General features: G+C 46.2%; 1 protein-coding gene across 5 annotated transcripts; it reads right to left on the bottom strand.

Moving 5' to 3' along the window:
* Nucleotides 1-6,254: 6,254 nt before the first annotated feature.
* LOC144325952 (uncharacterized) lies at nt 6,255-17,619 on the bottom strand. Of its 5 annotated transcripts, none has more exons than XM_077921179.1 (9): nt 17,437-17,619; nt 15,750-15,809; nt 14,032-14,169; nt 13,179-13,305; nt 12,482-12,589; nt 12,242-12,322; nt 10,412-10,513; nt 10,026-10,127; nt 6,255-9,173 (listed from the first exon to the last, which is right to left on the bottom strand). In XM_077921179.1, the coding sequence occupies exons 3-9, from the start codon at nt 14,053-14,055 to the stop codon at nt 7,060-7,062; spliced, it is 2,658 nt and encodes an 885-aa protein (XP_077777305.1). In that variant the 5' UTR covers nt 14,056-14,169; nt 15,750-15,809; nt 17,437-17,619; the 3' UTR covers nt 6,255-7,059. The 5 variants fall into 5 exon arrangements, with proteins under 5 accessions (XP_077777305.1, XP_077777310.1, XP_077777302.1 ...); XM_077921184.1 differs by lacking the exon at nt 17,437-17,619 and adding an exon at nt 16,172-16,382; XM_077921176.1 differs by lacking the exon at nt 15,750-15,809.
* Between the last annotated feature and the right edge of the window lie 2,532 nt (nt 17,620-20,151).

The following is a 20,151-nucleotide window of genomic DNA, read 5'->3' on the forward strand; positions in this document are numbered from 1 at the left end:
TGCACGCAAAGCAGATGAGAGAAGACGGACACGCACATTGAAGTTACGGAATCTTGAGAAATTCATCTGCCTCTCCCTCCACCCCGCCTCGTTTTTCTTCCTAACCCTTCGTTTCATATACAGGTTTTTCTATAGCTCACTTAGCTCGCGGAAAGAGACCTGCAGTCCCGATTCTTTAAAGAATCGCCAGTGATGCCCAGGAAGGACAAAACCGAGGCCAGGGGGGAAGAACCACCGTCATTCATCTTCCCATCGCTAAATAAAACGCACCCACACGTGTCGTGTACACGTGACGACATCCCCGCGCAAGGAGCCCGCAGCTTTACGCGCAAACTTGTTGAGCCATAAATCTCGCCCAACTCCTTGATCGGGGTCTGCAAATGGGGTCGGAGAAAAAGATTACCTTTATTTTTCCGAGTCCGGGCAGAGCAGAGATAGGGAGCAAAGGAAAGAGAGGGGGGTATCACAAAATAAAAGCCATTCACACGACCGTGTACACGTATCTCCCGCGCGACATGCTAGGAAAGGGTCCTGCCGGGTGAGGCGCGCCTATTGAGCAATGAATCTCTCTCACCTTAGAGATCTTGAGAGACGAGATCGGTGAGCAAAGCGGATCCGAGCCGGAAAATCCTTCCGTCTCCACGTCCGGCCAAAGCAGGAATTCGTAGCGCTCCTAATCCGGCGGAGAGAGGAGCAAGGCGACCCCTTTTTGCCTGATCCGGAGCAGCTCTGGTGAGCAGCAAGAGGAAGCAGTAGGCAACGAAATCAAAATCGCCGCCACGAGAAATGTAGCCAGTCAGAGACTGCAACTCTGTGGATGAATGGATAATGGTTGTGAATGGAGAAGCGGGGGCGGGCCAACGCCGCTTCACCTGGCAGCCAATCAGCTCTTGCGAGGCTCCAAAGCGCAGATCTGAGATTCTTATCCCTATATATGGAGAATTGAGGCAATCAATTCAGGCAAGGTCGCATCGCCGCTCTTATTCTGCATTCAAGGGGTCTGCATTTCAGAAAAGCATTTTATTGCATTTCACAAATAATCAGTGCTTGCTTTTTTTTCTAAAAACTAATATTTTGGGGTACTCTCATTTTCCTACTCACATTGAAATACTGCCCCTCCATGAGGCCAGACTTAGATTCACAAAATGTTTAGGGGTATGCGTACCCCTGCGTACTCCCAGAAAAAAGCACTGCATATAATAAACATAATTTGCAATCAACAACAACCATAGCTGCTAGTCTGTCCTTTCTTTGGGGGAAGCAGGGAGCGGAACAGCAACTTAAAAGTTAGAACCAGGAGCAACAGCAATATGGTGTTGAAGCACTGATTCTTCAACCTCAACTTCGTTGGACTGGTCATGTTGTACAGATGCCTGATTATCATCTTCCAAAGCAACTACTCTATTCCGAACTTAAAAATGGAAAGCGTAATGCTGGTGGTCAACAAAAGAGGTTCAAAGACTCTCTCACGGCAAATCCATAAAAAATGTAGTATAAACACTGACAAGTGGGAAACACTGGCCTGCGAGTGCTGCAGTTGGAGAACAGCCTTTACCAAAGTTGTCATGGGCTTTGAAGACTCTCGAACTCAGGACGCAAGGGAGAAATGTACTAAGAGGAAGGCACGCTTGGCAAATCCACACTGTGATCAACTCCCACCCGGAAACCAATGTCCCCACTGTGGAAGGACGTGTGGATCCAGAATTGGCCTCCACAGTCACTTATGGACTTATTGTTAAAACCGTGTTTATGGAAGACAATCTTACGCAGCTACGAGTGATCGCCAAAGAAGAAAGAAGATGACACAGAACATCTGCAGATGAGGCAGTGGATGATCCCACCCACATAACTGATCACACGGCATGCACACACCATTTGAATGGCAATTACCATCCACTTTGCAGGGGACGGGAGTGGCCCCCAAGAAATATTTTATAGGAGTTGGCTGCTATGCCGGAGCCAAACTTTGCAGATTTTGATACCCTCAGGCTGAGATTCCGATAGGCATGGGGAGAGTCTGTGCATTGAAAGCCTTTGAGGAATTCCCCTTTTTTGCAATAGCATTACCTGAGGGAGTGGGACTTTGATTGGATCTTCTACTCAATGCAATTGAAGTGAGACAAGCTTATCTCTTGCATGAAGCAACTGCCTTCTGGCATGCCTTGCAAGAACAGCTGCCCTTCCCTGCTCCAAAGGGTGCGTCTAAAAGAAGGGGTTGGGATTGTTGACAATGCGATGCACCTCCAGGGGTGAAGCAAAAAACTGTTAATAACAAATGACCTCCGTGGGGCACAAGCTTGGGCAGTGTGTTTGGAGGTCCTGGGCTGCCCAGAGGATAAGGCACACACCCACACCCTCTTGACCTCATGGGTGTGGTCCTAAGGAAAGCAGAGGAAGAGGTTTAGCACCAGCTGGGCCGCAGGTCTGAAGCTCAACATCAAAAAAACGAAGATCATGGCCACTGGTCCCGTCACCTCCTGGCACATAGAAGGGGAAGAAATGGAGGCAGTGAGAGATTTTACTTTCTTGGGCTCCATGATCACTGCAGATGGTGACAGCAGCCATGAAATTAAAAGACGCCTGCTTCTTGGGAGAAGGGCAATGACAAACCTAGACAGCATCTTAAAAAGCAGAGACATCACCTTGTCAACAAAGGTCCATATAGTTAAAGCTATGGTTTTCCCAGTAGTGATGTATGGAACAGTTACAGATGGGTAGCCGTGTTGGTCTGCCATAGTCAAAACAAAAAAAATTCCTTCCAGTAGCACCTTAAAGACCAACTAAGTTAGTTCTTGGTATGAGCTTTCGTGTGCATGCACACTTCTTCAGATACCTGAAGAAGTGTGCATGCACACGAAAGCTCATACCAAGAACTAACTTAGTTGGTCTTTAAGGTGCTACTGGAAGGAATTTTTTTTGTTTTGATGTATGGAAGTGAGAGCTGGACCATAAAGAAGGCTGATCGCCGAAGAATTGATTCTTTTGAATTATGGTGCTGGAGGAGACTCTTGAGAGTCCCATGGACTGCAAGAAGATCAAACGCATCCATTCTGGTTGCTGGAAGGAGGCGCACAAGATGACTTCAACGTCTTAAGGACATTAATATTTTGTTGGAAGCCACCCAGAGTGGCTGGGGAAACCCAGCCAGATGGGCGGGGTATAAATAATAAACTATTATTATTATTATTATATTTTTTTATTAAATACTTTTATTTTGCTTTAAACAAATACATATAAATATAAACAAACAAAATTACAAAAGATGATTCCTTTGTAATAATAATAATGAAAAAAGCTAAAAAACTACAAAAAATATCAAAGTACATGGCATAAAACATAAACCATTATGGGAAAGAAAAAATAAAAAGGAAAGGAGGAGGAGGGGGAAGAAAAAGAGAAAAAGAAGATGAGCCAAAACACAAAAAGGCTCATCTATTGTATGCTTCCATCAAGGTCACAAGAGATCATTATTCTTATCAATTCTCTCTATCTGCATTCCAAAGAATCCCTCATCTTGGTATCAGGGAGCATTTCTCTATGCGGTATCATTCTAAACATAGCCAGGTCTTTCTTGATGAACTCTTGTCCCCTAGACAATTATTTAAACATTTCCATTCTTCTTTCACCATCTTTTTAGGTTTATCTCTTATTGCATCTGTCAGCTTCGCAAGCTCAAAGTACTCGCACAATTTGACTACCCATTCCTCTTTAGTGGGTGTATTTTTATCTTTCCGGTGTTTTGCCACTATAACCCTTGCTGCTGACATCGCATACATAAATAACCTGGTTTTATTTTTGGGAATATTATTATTATTATTTTCTTTTCCCGAAGATGTCCCGCAGGGCAGCAGAGGTTTAGTATCCTCCTCCTTGATGATTTAGTTTTCCTCCCCCTCAATGATTATCCCTAGCCCCACCTGTCCCTTGGGCTAGGGATAATCTCGCAAATAATATGCAGAAACACAAACAGTAAAAAAGCGAAGCAGCCAGACAGAATTGTTTGTGGTGAAAAACCGACACCTTGTGGCCAAATGTGGAAATAAATGCATCTAATGTTTTTTGTAGACAGAAGGCAAAAACAGCTGATTGTAGCATGCAGCCCTTTATTCCTAATTCCCAGTTACAGTGGTACCTCGGATTACAGACGCTTCAGGTTACAGATTCCGCTAACCCAGAAATAGTACCTCGGGTTAAGAACTTTGCTTCAGGATGAGAACAGAAATCACGCAGCAGCGGCACGGCAGCAGCGGGAAGCCCCATTAGCTAAAGTGGTGCTCCAGGTTAAGAACAGTTTCAGGTTAAGAACGGACCTCTGGAATGAATTAAGTTCTTAACGCGAGGTACCATTGTACCATTGGCGCTGTGGGTTAAACCACAGAGCCTAGGGCTTGCCGATCAGAAGGTCGGTGGTTCAAATCCCCACAACAGGGTGAGCTCCCATTGCTCAGTCCCTGCTCCTGCCAACCTAGCAGTTCAAAAGCACGTCAAAGTGCAAGTAGATAAATAGGTACCGCTCCGGCAGGAAGGTAAATGGCGTTTCCGTGCGCTGCTCTGGTTCGCCAGAAGCGGCTTAGTCATGCTGGCCACATGACCCGGAAGGTGTACGCCGGCTCCCTCGGCCAGTAAAGCGAGATGAGCGCCGCAACCCCAGAGTCGGCCATGACTGGACCTAATGGTCAGGGGTCCCTTTACCTTTACCGCTGTACTTATTTGACAGAGATGCTGGGGGGGAACTACAGCTCCCAAGATTCTTCAGGAAGGAGTGTCACATGCTTTAAATGTGTGTTAGATCCCTGGCCACTGGCAATGCTGGCTGAGGCTTGTTTATTTATTTAAATTCACACCCAATGCTTTCCTCCAAAGGATCCCAGGGCTTTGGGAGCCAGCAGTTCAATAGCATCCAGATCAGAGGGCACCCTGTTGGCTACCCCTGCACTAGACTTTAGGATGTATGGCTGATTGCTTACTCGGGAGAGACAATGTCCCTGTGATTCTGGACAAATAGAAACATTAGAGCATGTGCTTCTCCAGTGCCTATATTATAGAGACATCCATATTAGCCTCATCTCCCCACTACTCCATAAGTATCCAGGGCGCACAGGACAATTCTTTACCTACGTGCTGCTTTCAGATACCAACCCTGCAACAACATACAATGTTGGCAGGTTCTGCCTAGCAGCGTTCAAAATTCATCGGATGATGACCTGTGCCACAAACTAGATTTAATGAACACTTATTTCAGAGTGATAGCCATAGCCTTTTATATACAGTGGAATCTCGGTTTACGAACTTAATCCATTCCGGAAGTCCGTTCTTAAACCAAAACAGTTCTTAAACCGAGGCACGCTTTCCCTAATGAGGCCTCCCGCCGCCAGTGCCCTTCCACCATTCAGCTTCCGTTCGTAAACAGAGGTAAAGTTCACAAACCAGGACACTATTTCCGGTTTTGCGGAGTTCGTAAACCGAATAGTTCGTAAACAGGGCTGTTCGTAAACCAAGGTACCACTGTACTAACCTTTTATGCTCTTCCACATCCGTTTAATGCTCCTAACCCTTCTTTAAGATTCTTATAGTCTTTTATATATACCTTGTTTTAATACTTTTTAGCTTTCCAAACTGTTTTGCAGATTTTAAATGATTGTACTTATGCTGGTCTATGGCCGTAATAAAGATTTGACTGATTGATCAAAGTGTGCAGATGCAATGAATCCTAAGGACACCGTGAGCCATAGGATACAAAATCTCACCTCAGGCAGGAACTTTGGTCCATTTTATACTATATGCAACTCTCGGCACTTTTAACAAACTATAGTTTCCAGGATTCTTTGGGGAAAGCCACGGCTGTATGGTTCAGTTTTAAATGCATGGCACAGACAGACATAGCTCAGTTATGGTTACCCAGTGGTGGCTGGTGGCTGTTGGAACTGGTAGGGTGAAAAGCCGGAGGCTAACAGCAGGTGGAGCCAGAGAGCCAATGACAAGGCCGAGCCAAGTAATTCTAGCTTTTGCCCCCATCATCTTCCCTGCGTTCTCCAAGGGCAACATTGAGACTAAGGAGGAGGCAGCTGGCAGTCTGTGCCAGGCAGGTGGGGGCTGGCTGAGGGGAGATTGGAGTTGGTGGGGCAGTGCCCCATTCTGTGTATGGCTGTGCTATGGAGAGTAGGCTGAAAATATAACTTAGCCCTGTACTTTCATCGTTCACAGATGACAGAACATTAGAACTACACCTCTGCATCCCTGGGTAAACAAAAAACCAAGTTTCTAAAATTCTTTATTCAATACGTTATATTTTACGACACATCTGCAGCTAAACCAAGTGTTCTTCATACAGCTACAAAAACAAACGTGCTCTGGAATTGATGAAAATGTTCGAAAAAGCAGATCTGGAAGCTGAAGCGGGTGGCAATTAGTCTTCAGACTACGAGATGAAGCTAGGAAATTCAAGCCTAGGAAAAGTTTGAAATATTGAAATGTATTCACAACAGCACTGTTAAGTCCAATACTACAGATCATTGGGAGAAAAAAGGTTACTGGTGCTTTATTAAATATTGCATGTATTATTTCTGTCCCTGGTATGGGTTTCTGGGTCACGTCTGTGCCTTAACGTCTTCCGTATCTCGTGACACACCCCAACCCTCACCTTTCTGATGCTTAAATAAAGTCTGATGCGGATGAGAAGCTCCTTTTGAGGCTTTTCAAACATAAAGGTAAAGGTAAAGGGACCCCTAACCATTAGGTCCAGTCGTGACCGACTCTGGGGTTCCGGCGCTCATCTCGCTTTATTGGCCGAGGGAGCCGGCGTACAGCTTCTGGGTCATGTAGCCAGCATGACTAAGCCACTTCTGGCAAACCAGAGCAGCACACGGAAACACCATTTACCTTCCCGCCAGAGTGGTACCTATTTATCTACGTGCACTTTGACGTGCTTTCAAACTGCTAGGTTGGCAGGAGCAGGGACCGAGCAACGGGAGCTCACCCCGTCGTGGGGATTCGAACCGCCGACCTTCCAATCAGCAAGTCCTAGGCCTGTGGTTTAACCCACAGTGCCACCCTCGTCCTTTATCTCATATGAATTTTTTCATGTCTCCTCAGGTATACTTGATTCTTGAAAGTTTTGCCACAGGTGGAACATGAGTGTGGCTTTTCAGCCGAGTGGCTTCTCTCATGTGAAGTAAGGCCTGACTTCTGCTTGAAGTTTTTCCCACAGGCCGAGCATGAATATGGCTTCTCTCCCGTGTGGATTCTCTCGTGGATAATCAGGTGCTCCTTCCGACTGAAGCTCCTGCCGCAGGCCGAGCATATGAACGGTTTCTCTTCCGTGTGGATTTTTTGATGCTCGGTATAGCTTGTCCTGTGCTTGAACTTTTTCCCACAGTGTGAACAAGTATATGGTTTTTCCCCTGTATGTATTCTCCCGTGTATAACCACCTGTGACTTGTTACCAAAGTTCTTCCCACAAACCGAGCATGAATATGGTTTCTCCCCTGTATGAGTTCTCTCATGTCCGAGAAGATGCGCTTTACAATTAAAGCTTTTGCCACAGGCCAAGCACACATAGGGGGTCTCTCCTGTATGGATTCTTTCGTGACTGGTGAGATTTGACCTTCGCTTGAAGCTCTTGCCACAGAAGGAGCATGTGAAAGGCCTTTCTTCTGTGTGGATTTTTGCGTGTGAAATAAGGCTACATTTTTGACTGAAGCCTTTCCCACAAACCGAGCATTTATGTGGTGTCTCGCCCGAGTGGACTTGCTGATGTCTGATAAGGCTTACTTTATGAACAAAGCTTTTACTGCAGACTGAACAAGCATGTGTTTTTTCGGCTGTATGCTTTTGTTCATGTACAACGTAGTACGATTTTTCACTGAAGCTTTTACCACAGAAAGAGCATGTATACGGTTTCTCTCCCGTGTGGATTCTTTCATGGATAGACAGGTAACTTTTCCACATGAAACTCTTCCCGCAAACTGAGCACATGTATGGTTTCTCTCCGGTATGGATGATCTTGTGTCTAATAAGGTAATCCTTACGACTGAAGCTCTTCCCACAGACAGAGCATTCGAATGGTTTATCTCCTGTATGAGTTCTCTGGTGTTTAAGAAGATATGCTCTATCTGTGAAACGTTTGCCGCAAACTGAGCACGGGTATGGTTTTTCCCCTGTGTGGGTTCTTTCGTGGCTAACCAGATTTGATTTGTGGCTAAAGCTGTTCCCACAGATTGAGCACATATATGGTTTCTCACCTGTATGAGTTCTCTCGTGTTTAATAAGGTGTGTTCTGTCAGCGAAACTTTTACCACAGATTGTGCATGAAAACGGTTTCTCTCCGGTGTGAGTTCTTTCATGGCTAACAAGGTTTGATCTATGACTGAAGCTTTTACCACAGGTCGAGCACATATTTGTTTTTATTCCCGTATGGCTGACTTTGTGGCTGTTGAGGTTTGATCTTCGTTTAAAACGTTTGCCGCAGAATGAACACGGGTAAGGCCTTTCTTCTGTGTGGATTCTTTCATGTGAAAGGAGGTTACATTTCTGACTAAAGCCCTTCCCACAGTTTGAGCATTTATACGGGGTCTCTCCTGTGTGGACTTGCTCATGCCTCCTAAGGCTGACTTTATGGATGAAGCTCTTATTACACACTGAACAAGTGTATGTTTTTCCCTGCGTGTGCATTCGCTCATGGACAGCATGGTACGACCTTTTGCTGAAGCTTTTACCACAGATTGAGCATGCGTACGGCCTCTCTCCTGTATGGATTCTCTCGTGGATAATCAGGTTACTTTTCCATTTGAAACTTTTACCACAGACTGAACAAGCATGAATTTTTTCTCCTTTGTGGCCTTTGCTCTGAGAAATCAGGCTGTAGCTCCCCTTCATTCTCTTCTCACAACCTAATTGTTTATAATGTTTCTCTCCTTTCTGAAGAGTTCTCCCATACTTGTGAATTTTCTTCTGCATTTTGGTTTCACTTTTTTCACCTCCCCGACAAGGTAAAGCCCTTCCTGATCTCTCTCCCAGGTCATTTCTCTGATGCCTCTCTTCTCTGCCTCGGTTCTCGGCGATATCTTGGTACTGCGAAACGCTCCTTTCGGTAATTCCTAAGGATATTTTGTTTGCTGCCACTAGGTGAGCGCTTCCTGGAAGACCCTCTTCTCCTTTTTCCTCACACCTGCTGCCTATTAAGAGAAAGATAGCAGTACTAGTAATAATAATAATCATCATCACCATCATCATCAATGCTTTTTCTGGGGTGTGTGTGCAGGGGTACACATCCCTCTAAACATTTTATGAATCTTTGTACTTTTGTCCATTTACTGCAAGATAGACCAATGGATCAGGTTCAAGGTGCTGGTTTAAAGCCCTATACAACCTAGGACCCTCGTACCTATGGGACAGCCTCTCCTGGTATGTCCCACGGAGGACCTTACGGTCTTCAAATAAAAACATATTGGAGATCCTGGGCCACAGAGAGGTTAGGCTGGCCTCAACCAGAGCCAGGGCCTTCTCGGCTGTGGCTCCAATCTGGTGGAACGCTCTGTCACAAGAGACTAGGGCCCTGAGGGACTTGACATCTTTCCGCAGGGCCTGCAAGACAGAGCTGTTCCACCAGGCCTTTGGCCAAGGCACAGCCTGACCCCCTCCTTTGGCAATCCTCACAGAACTCTAGCCCAATGGTTGCCATTGATTTGATTTTGATTTGATTTTAGAATGGATTGATTTTAGAATGCATTTCAATTAATTGATTGTGATTTTATGTAAACTGTGTTACTTTTATTGTTGTTAGCCGCTCTGAGCCCGGCTTCGGCTGGGGAGGGCGGGATATATTATTATTATTATTATTATTATTATTATTATTATTATTATTAGTCTCTGTGCTATAAGGCAACTCCCTACGTTGCTTTAAGAGAAGATAGTCTCCTTTTTTTTATTACAATCGGTGTGAATATCATTGGCCTGGAAAATGGCAACCAAACTAGGTTCAAAACATATTGACTGTGGATCATGAGCTACTTGAACCCATCTCTTACCTGGGTGGACTCCCCAAACAGATGTGCTTCCCACAGGTGTTTGGAGCACTGGGATGCAGGGTTCCTCTTTCGGCTCCACCTTTATTATCACACCAGGAAACCCTGAGTTAGAGGAAAGAGGAGAATGTGAGGTGTGACCATCTAGATTTTTTTTTAAAAAGACACCGACTTTTCTTTTGTTGCTGTTAGAACAGAGAGTGAGGCCCCATCTGCACTATATCCTTTTGAAGCAGTGTCATGTCATTTATAAAGTCGTGGCTTTTCCCAAGGAATCCTGGGAACTGTAGTTGGTTAAGGGTGCTGAGAGTTGTTAGGAAGCCCCCGTTCCCCTCACAGAGCTGCAATTCCCAGAATTCCCTGGGATTGTAGATGAACTGCTCCCTCACCCGATTGGTCGCCAGCAGCACTGGACCGTTCTTCAGTTCTCTGATCATCCAAGACCCCTGATTCCTCATCTCGCTCTTGCTTTATTAGAACGCCAGGAAGTCCTGAGTCAGGATAAAAAGAGGCGAGACAAACAGAGAGGGTGATGACGTCATGTAGAACAGAGGAAGTAGGTAAAGAATTTTCCTCCCTCTCTTTTAACACGAGAACTTGCAGCATCCTGTGAAGCTGAACAATGGAAGGGTGTAGAAGAAATAAAAATGCAGGCGGTGAGGAAAATGAGGTGCAAAAACAACAAGTCGTGATCACTGCGTTCCAAATTAAAAAGGTAAAGGTAAAGGTACCCCTGCCCGTACGGGCCAGTCTTGCCAGACTCTAGGGTTGTGCGCCCATCTCACTCTATAGGCCAAGAGCCAGTGCTGTCCACTGACACTTCCGGGTCACGTGGCCAGCGTGATGAAGCTACTCTGGCGAGCCAGAGCCGCACACGGAAACGCCGTTTACCTTCCCGCTAGTAAGTGGTCCCTATTTATCTACTTGCACCCGGGGGTGCTTTCGAACTACTAGGTTGGCAGGCGCTGGGACCGAGCAACGGGAGCGCACCCCGCCGCGGGGATTCGAACCGCCGACCATGCGATCGGCAAGTCCTAGGCGCTGAGGTTTTACCCACAGTGCCACCCGCGTCCCTTGCGTTCCAAATTAAATATATGTAAATATTGATTCCCCATGTGATCGCGGACACCGTCCAGTGGAGCACTATTAATTGTCCCCTATGTTTCAGAAGCCCGAGTGGCTTCAGCTAGGACTCGGACATTTAGTATTGCTGGCCTCATACTGTGGAACACTCTTCCTGCAGAGATGCAGCAGGCACACTCACCCTTTTTATGCCGAAATATATTTAAAAAATTGTCCCACTTGGTATCTGAAGAAGTGTGCATGCACACGAAAGCTTATACCAAGAACAAACTTAGTTGGTCTCTAAGGTGCTACTGGACAATTTTTTTATTTGTTTATATATTTTGACTGTGTCATACCAACACAGCTACCTACATGAAACTTTTTATGCCAACAGACCTATTCGGTGGTTTAAACCTTTTCAAGGTGAGGCGATCATCTTTATGCCTATTTTGTCCTGTTCTTATTGAATTTTGTATGTTATTCTAATCGTACATTTTGTTGTACACTGCTTTTCCCCCCAAGAAAGGTCAGTCTATGAATGCTTTTTCCAAAATAAAATTAAATAAAAATGTTTAAGAAATGGCTACAAAGCAGTGTGACAACATAAACATCCTGTTACTGGAATATGTTGAATGGTCTCTTTAAATTTGAAGGTTCATTATTGTTCCACAAGATGTGTATTTCTTTAAGGGCCAGAGCAAGTTTTACAGCTGTGAAGCAGTACAGCAGGTGCTGTTAAGGTGTGGTAATTAAGCTGTTGGATATAGTATATAAAAAGCAGCACCTAGCTCTCTCAGTACCCTGGTGGTTGGGTCATGCTTAGTGATATAATTAGTGTAAAAGGAGTTTTTGTTTTTGTTATTAAAACCTCGCTAAAGTTATTTTTGTGTTCCTTGTAATGTGTGGTCTCCCCAGCACGCTTTCTGCAGTGCAACTAATCTGCAAATAGTCAACAGAATGATGTTGACAACGACAAGAACAACAACAACATGGCACAGGCTTCAGAAAAGTTACGTCTCAGCAGAAACAATATTGCAAAAAAACAAGAGTGTTGGGGAAATGTGCAGAACTGTCCTCTTGACGCAAAATTACTTAGAGCTGTTCAATTAACATGGAAAAAATCCAGACAGGTAAGGAAAGGTAGATCTTGGTACCTGCAAAGGTGTTGGATTCCTGCTGATTCAGGTTCCATGGATCCCCTTCTTCCTCCAGTTTTATTATCACATCAGGAAACCCTGATCAAGAGAAAAGTGTAAGGAAATTGGCATTCAGAGGCAAAGGTCATGCAAAGGTTGGCTTTCTGCCCCAGTAAGAGATGACCTAGATTTGGTACAATCTCAGGAGTTTTCGCACGAATATATACTTTTTATGAGTTCTGTTTTTCATTCCCTCACCTGCGCTTTGTTCTGAGGGAGCCTCTGTCTCCTCCAAACCCAGCCGTTCTGTAGACCATGGCTCTTCCTCAAGCCAGGAGATCAAACCAGGCTTGACAAGTGGAAATCCTGCTCAAAGAGTTTTTAAAAAGATGTTATTGAATAGAATTTCAGGCTTTAAGTATAGATCCATGTTGCACTAATGATTCCTCAACATCAGCTTCGTTGGACTGGTCATGTTGTGCAGATGCCTGGTTATCGTCTTCCAAAGCAACTACTCTGTTCCAAACTTAAAAATGGAAAGTGTAATGCTGGTGGTCAACAAAAGAGGTTTAAAGACTCTCTCAAGGAAAATCTTAAAAAATGTGGTATTAACACCAACAACTGGGAAACACTGGCCTGTGAGCGCTCCAATTGGAGAACAGCCTTTACCAAAGGTGCCATGGGCTGTGAAGACACTCGAACTCAGGACGCAAGGGAGAAAACACTAAGAGGAAGGCATGCTTGGCAAATCCACACCGTGATCAACTCCCGCCCGGAAACCAATGTCCCCACTGTGGAAGGACGCGTGGATCCAGAATTGGCCTCCACAGTCACTTATGGATTCACTGTTAAAACCGTGTTTATGGAAGACAATCTTATTCGGCTACGAGTGATCGCCAAAGAAGATTAATGGATGCAATCTCTGTTCAGATATCCCTAACAAAGGGGTCCTTACCTAAGGAAGCGACATGATTGTAATTCTCTTGCATGACTTCCCTGTACAAAGCTCTTTGATTCGGATCCAGCAGAGCCCACTGCCCTTGCGTGAAATACACGGCCACATCTTCAAAAGTCACCAGCTCCTGGGGAAACATAAGCAAACCATGTCCAAGCGCCTCAGATGCTTCACACACATTATGTCAGCAATGCTTACACCATCCCTTTGAAGGTAAGCCTGGATTATGAACCACAACAGAGAGCTAGTGATCTAAGCAGAGATGTGAACTTTGACTTTGAGGAGGCCACAGCTGAATAGTAGAGTTGACTAGACGGAACCATTCGAGTTAAAAAGGATCCAGTGTAAGGTAACGGGGAAAACCTCCACCTCAGACCCCACAGAGCTGTTTGGGATTGAAGGCCTGGAACCAACACAGCTGTGCTATTATTATTATTATTATTATTATTATTATTATTATTATTATTATACTTGGCCAGCAGCCAAGTACTTCCCTTATATTCTTTAAGGGTGGAGGGAAATCCAAGCTACTAGAAAATGTTGGTAGTCTAAATTCCAGCTGCTCAAAGAACTGTGCATAGTATCAATTGGAAGATATTCTGATGCTCTAGAGAGTGATGAAATTCAGCATGTTTATCTGTGGATATTTGTCACATAATCATAGAATTGTAGAGTTAGAAAGGAATTCTGAGGGTCATCTAGTCTGCAATGCAGGAATCCCAAAATGTGGTCCCGCATCCAGTTTGAAACCAGAGCAGACCCTGCTTAGCTTGGCTTTATTGCTGCACATTCACAGTTCTGCCTCAAAACAGCAGAATGTCTTCTTGGGTGAGCCCAGCCTCCATCAACATACCTGAGGCCCCCCTGTCGCAGCCATTTCCACTTTCCAAAGATCTGTACATCTAGCAAGGATCTTGAATGTTGTGCTGTACTGACTACGGGGAAAGTGTGGGGGGCAAAAGTACTCAGGGCTTCAAGTCAGGATGATGTCCTTTACAAAGAAGAGAGAGAGAGAGGAGTTTGCAGTCAGAGAGCAACAATGAGAAAGCAAGGCGAAGGGTGGCGGGTAGAATTATATGGTTTGTCCTCCTATGGGACAACAAAATCTTATGAGGAGAAAGCAAGAGAATCTATGCAAGCCGCTTTAGAAGTTCTATTCCAAGACAGCTAACATTTTAAAATACAATAAGAATTTATTTATTTACCGTATTTTTCGCCCCATAGGACGCACCTTTTCCCCCTCCAAAAATGAAGGGGAAATGTGTGTGCGTTCTATGGGGCGAATGCAGGCTTTCACTGAAGCCTGGAGAGCGAGAGGCGTCAGTGTGCACCGACCCCTCTAGCTCTCCAGACTTCGCGCACCTCTCCGCAAGCCGCGGGAGCCCTGTGCTGGGCTCCCGCGGCTTGCGGAGAGTTGCCTGCATAACGAAGGCTGGGCACGCTGAGCTCAGCGCGCCCAGACTTCGCGCAGCTCTCCGCAAGGTGTGGGAGCCCTGCGCTGGGCTACCACTGCTTGCGGAGAGTTGCTTCTTCTGGGGGCTGGGGTCGGGGGAAGCTCGGGCTTCCCCCGCCCCAGCCCCGCGCCTGGGGGGGGAAATAATTTTTTCCCCTTTATTTCCCCCCCAAAAAACTAGGTGCGCCTTATGGGACGGTGCGTCCTATAGGGCGAAAAATACAGTATATGCCGCCCATCTGACTGGGTCGCCCAGCCACTCTGGGCAGCTTGCAACACAAAATAATAAAAGCACAATACAACAGCACACACTAAACCTTCCCTGGACAGGACTCCCTTCAGATGTCAAACTTGCCTAACAGTTCAGAATCCAGCCGTTTAAACGATGCAGCCGGCTGAGTAAGAATGTGAGGTTTAATTTGGTGCTGGACTTTCTGGGATCTGAGGCTCACCATCTTCTTTTTTTTAATCAATATCAGCTATGAGGCCTAGGAAATATTTATTAAAAAGTTTTATATCCTGCTTTCCCATCAAACAGCTCTTGCTTTAACATAATATTTAATATAAATTAAGACAAACAGCAATGCACCTTTGGTAAAATCACAGGCACAGCTTTATAAAGTTATTCCAGGTGTGCCTCAAGTTTATAACCTGTGAATCGTAGAAACCCTCTGATTTTAATGATTTATTGCTTTGCACTTGTCACAGACTTATTGGGATCAGAGTTTTTTCTTTGATCTTAATAAATCCCACCCCCTTTAAGCATCAAAGCAACTGGAGCTCTTTAGAAGGGTCCTTTCTGTACTTCAAGTCATTAATCTTCAACTATTGGGTTGAGTTGCAACTTCATACAAAGGTGAGTTACAGCAGCAGCAGCATGCAAATACATATATCAGAAAATGAGCAAATGTTTGCCCAGGTACATGTCTGAGTTACAGCTGTTAGAAATTCAATCAGGCCATCTTGGTGTGTATAGTTAGTACTCACCAAGATATTTTTATATTCTTCCTCTTTTCTTCTTCATTTACTGTTATTCTACTAACCTGGCGGATTTCCCAGAGCCTGAGAGAGACCCTAAACAGACTTTGATCCTGTTTTGCCTCCTCTTCTGCTCTTACCATTTATATTTTGCAAACTGCCAACGCTGGAGGCAGACCACAGAAGGGAGAAGAATCCCTCTATGTGAAGGACGCGGGTGGCGCTGTGGGTAAAAGCCTCAGCGCCTAGGGCTTGCTGATCGAAAGGTCGGCGGTTCGAATCCCCGCGGCGGGGTGAGTTCCCGTCGTTCGGTCCCAGCGCCTGCCAACCTAGCAGTTCGAAAGCACCCCCGGGTGCAAGTAGATAAATAGGGACCGCTTACTAGCGGGAAGGTAAACGGCGTTTCCGTGTGCTGCGCTGGCTTGCCAGATGCAGCTTGTCACGCTGGCCACGTGACCCGGAAGTGTCTCCGGACAGCGCTGGCCCCCGGCCTCTTGAGTGAGATGGGCGCACAACCCTAGAGTCTGTCAAGACTGGCCCGTACGGGCAAGGGTACCTTTACCTATGTGAAGAGATGGAGAAGAATTGCTGTTTTTCAAGGGAGTTGAGAGCATAACGCAAAAAAAAAAAGGGGGGGGGGAGCCTCAAGCCCTTTCCTTCAAAGCCAGTTCTGATGACAGCTATGCCATCTGTGCCAAAATCCTTTATTGTCTGGCCCTTTAGGGGTAAGACAGACAAGCAAAGAATTAGAGGTTGATTGTAATATAAGGTTTGTCCCTGATGTGTAAACATGTTCCAATTCTTCCCATCTTTTTCACCTCTGATAACATGGTAAAGGTAAAAGGTAAAGGGACCCCTGACCATTAGGTCCAGTCATGGCCAATTCTGGGGTTGCGGCTCTCATCTCACTTTACTGGCCGAGGGAGCCGGCGTACAGCTTCCGGGTCAGGTGGCCAGCATGACTAAGCCGCTTCTGGCGAACCAGAGCAGCGCACGGAAACGCCATTTACCTTCCCGCCTGAGCGGTACCTATTTATCTACTTGCACTTTGACGTGCTTTCGAACTGCTAGGTTGGCAGGAACAGGGACCCAGCAACGGGAGCTCACCCTGTCGCGGGGATTCGAACCGCCAACCTTCTGATTGGTAAGTCCTAGGCTCTGTGGTTTAACCCACAGTGCCACCCACGTCCCAAGATAACATGGTAACATGGTAGCCTGAGGAATTTTTTTTTGGGGGGGGGCGAAGAAGCATTTTCCAAGAAAGACGGAGAAACATCTCAGGTTCTACAAATGCTAGAAACTGTTGTTGTTTTTTTAATGAAGATTGGGGGGCGCTAACTAGATCTTGCAGGCTTTTGTATCAATAGGTAAAGGTAAAGGGACCCCTGGCCGTTGTGGCCGACTCTGGGGTTGCGGCGCTCATCTCGCTTCATTGTCTGAGGGAGCCGGTGTACAGCTTCCGGGTCATGTGGCCAGCATGACTAAGCCGCTTCTGGCGAACCAGAGCAGCGCACGGAAACGCCGTTTACCTTCCCGCCTGAGCGGTACCTATTTATCTACTTGCACTAGTGTGGTTTCGAACCGCTAGGTTGGCAGGAATCAATAAATGTATCAATAAATCCCTGCAAAGCCTGTTTATCTAAAAGCAGCCAGTGGGACAAAACAAATACGCGTCCCCTAAGAAATAAACCCTCCCTCCGACCTCTTCTGAGCCCCAGATGCTTGTCTCAGTCGTCGCCGCCCCCTTTCTTTCTTCCCCTTCCCCAGCAGACCCCCTTTGCCCGCTGGCTTCCCTGCCCAGGGGGCTCACTCTATTTCTTCACCTACCCTTACTCTCGTCCCTGGATCTTTCCTCTCCAACTCGATCCTACACCATTTGCATCATTGGCCTCCCCCCGGGAGAGACGCTTTGGTTTTTGGGGTTCCTTTTCTTCGCCAACAGACCCGGCTCGACGTTGCAGCCACCGCAGCTGCTATTCTCTTACGGTGGGGTTTGTGTTGGAAGGGGGCGGGGGGGGATGGAGGCTTGTTTCCCCACTTCCGCGTCATGTGACTGAAGTCGGGACCAGACTCATGGCAAAACGAGGCACTATCCTCAATCTTGCTGTCTGAGCTCATGGACGAAGGGAAGGGAGAGGGTGGATGGGGGGGGTGATGTCTGGAGTCAGGGTCTGCAATCTTCCTCCCTCTCCGTTTCTTGCTTTCCAGAATGAAGCAACCTCATCCCCTGAGGTTGAGCAGACCTGGATATTCCTCCTTAGAAGGAAGTTGGCCATTAATAATAATAATAATAATTGTTTATATCTGCCCACTCTAGGTGGCTTCCGATTTGTTTGGTTAGTGGGACTGAGTCATACCCCATAGTCGCCTTTGACTGGACTTAACGTCCAGACAATGACAAACCTAGACAGCATCTTAAAAAGCAGAGACATCACCTTGCCAACAAAGGTCCGTATAGTTAAAGCTATGGTTTTCCCAGTAGTGATGTATGGAAGTGAGAGCTGGACCATAAAGAAGGCTGATCGCTGAAGAATTGATGCTTTTGAATTCTGGTGCTGGAGGAGACTCTTGAGAGTCCCATGGACTGCAAGAAGATCAAACCTCTCCATTATTAAGGAAATCAGCCCTGAGTGCTCACTGGAAGGACAGATCCTGAAGCTGAGGCTCCAATACTTTGGCCACCTCATGAGAAGACTCCCTGGAAAAGACCCTGATGTTGGGAAAGATGGAGGGCACAAGGAAAGGGGGACGACAGAGGACGAGATGGGTGGATAGTGTTCTCGAAGCTACCAGCATGAGTTTAGCCAAACTGCGGGAGGCAGTGGAAGACAGGAGTGCCTGGCGTGATCTGGTCCAGGGGGTCACGAAGAGGCGGACACGACTAAGCAACTAAACAACAACCGTCCAGAGGTCCTTTACCTTTTTACCTTAGTAGCTGAACCAAAAATACCATCTAATAATAATAATAATAATAATAATAAATTTATGTATACCCCACCCTCCCCGGCCAGAGCTAGGCTCAGGGGCGGCTCACACTAGTAAAATTACAATAAAAACGTAATAGGATAATAGGGGGAGAAAACAATTTAAAATACAGGTTAAAAATAGAATTTAAAATGCAGCCTCATTTTAAAAGTAGCCCATAGATCAAGACCATAAGGGGAGGGGAACATAAGGGTCAGACTGAGTCCAAACCAAAGGCCAGGCGGAACAGCTCTGTCTTGCAGGCCCTGTGGAAGGATGTCAAGTCCCGCGGGCCCTGGTCTCTTGTGACAGAGCATTCCACAAAGTCAGGGCCAGTACTGAAAAGGCCCTGGCCCTAGTTGAGACCAATCTAACCACCTTGCGACTTGGGACCTCCTAAATGTTGTCAGTTGTGGACTTTAAGGTCCTCCGCGGGGCATACCAGGAGAGGCGGTCCCTTAGGTACGTGGGTCCTAGTTCTGTGTTTTCATTATCATAGATGAAGAGGAGGGAGAATCCCAGACCCTCCAAGTGCCCCTATTTTCCAGGAACGTCCCTAATTTAGAGAAGCCACTCGGTTTCTGATTTGATCCTGGAATGTCCCACTTTTCCTTAGGACGCCCCTATTTTCATTGGAGAAATGCTGGAGGGTATGGAGTTATCTGACCCCTGAGCCGTCTGAAGGCAGTCCTGTATATAGGGAAGGCTTTTAAAAACGTTTAATGCTTTATTACATTTTTATATATGTTGGAAGCTGCCCAGAGTGGCTGGGGCAACCCAGTCAGATGTGTAGGTTATAAAAAGTAGAATTATCATTATGGAATGTGATATCCCTATTTTCATCGGAGAAATGTTGGAGGGTATGCAAGCAACAAATAATCAGGTCAAGAGGAACGGTTGAGGGAGTTGGGGCTGCTTAGCCTGGATAAGAGAAGACTGAGAGGAGAGAGGATCTAAAGATTAAAAGGGCTGTCACTGAAAGATGGAGCTACAGTGGTGCCTCGCAAGACGAAAAGAATCCGTTCCGCGAGTCTCTTCGTCTTGCGGTTTTTTCGTCTTGCGAAGCAAGCCCATTAGCGGCTTAGCGCTATTAGCGGCTTAGCGGGCTTAGCGGATCAGCTGATAAGCGGCTTAGCGGATCAGCTGATAAGCGGCTTAGCGGCTTGGGAAAGGGGGGGGGAGGGGAAAAACCCTGCAGGAACTCGCAAGACATTTTCGTCTTGCGAAGCAAGCCCATAGGAAATTCGTTTTGCGAAGCACCTCCAAAACGGAAAACCCTTTCGTCTAGCGGGTTTTCCGTCTTGCGAGGCATTCGTCTTGCGGGGCACCACTGTAGCTTATTTTCTCCTGCACACCAATGGATTCAAGGAGCAAGAAAGGAGATTCCAACTAAATGCCAGGAAGAACTTTCTGACAGTAAGCACTGTTCAAGAGTGGAACTGTCTCCCTCAGGAGGTGGTGGACTCTCCTTCCTTGGCGGTTTTTAAGCAGAGGCTGGATGACCCTCTGTCATAGATTCTTCAGCCAAGATTCCTGCATTGCAGGGGGGTTGGACTAGATGACCCTTGAGGTCCCCTC

The sequence above is a fragment of the Podarcis muralis genome, chromosome 2 (assembly GCF_964188315.1).
Source record: "Podarcis muralis chromosome 2, rPodMur119.hap1.1, whole genome shotgun sequence".
Classification (NCBI taxonomy): domain Eukaryota; kingdom Metazoa; phylum Chordata; class Lepidosauria; order Squamata; family Lacertidae; genus Podarcis; species Podarcis muralis.

Excerpts from the sequence above, each read along its gene's own strand:
- LOC144325952 (XM_077921176.1), bottom strand. The coding sequence starts at position 14,055 with ATGGCTGCGACAGGGGGGCCTCAG. Across the intron at positions 12,590-13,178 it reads CAATCATGTCGCTTCCTTAG|GATTTCCACTTGTCAAGCCT; the intron begins GTAAGGACCCCT and ends CTCTTTGAGCAG. Across the intron at positions 10,514-12,241 it reads GGAATCCAACACCTTTGCAG|GACTTCCTGGCGTTCTAATA; the intron begins GTACCAAGATCT and ends ATCCTGACTCAG.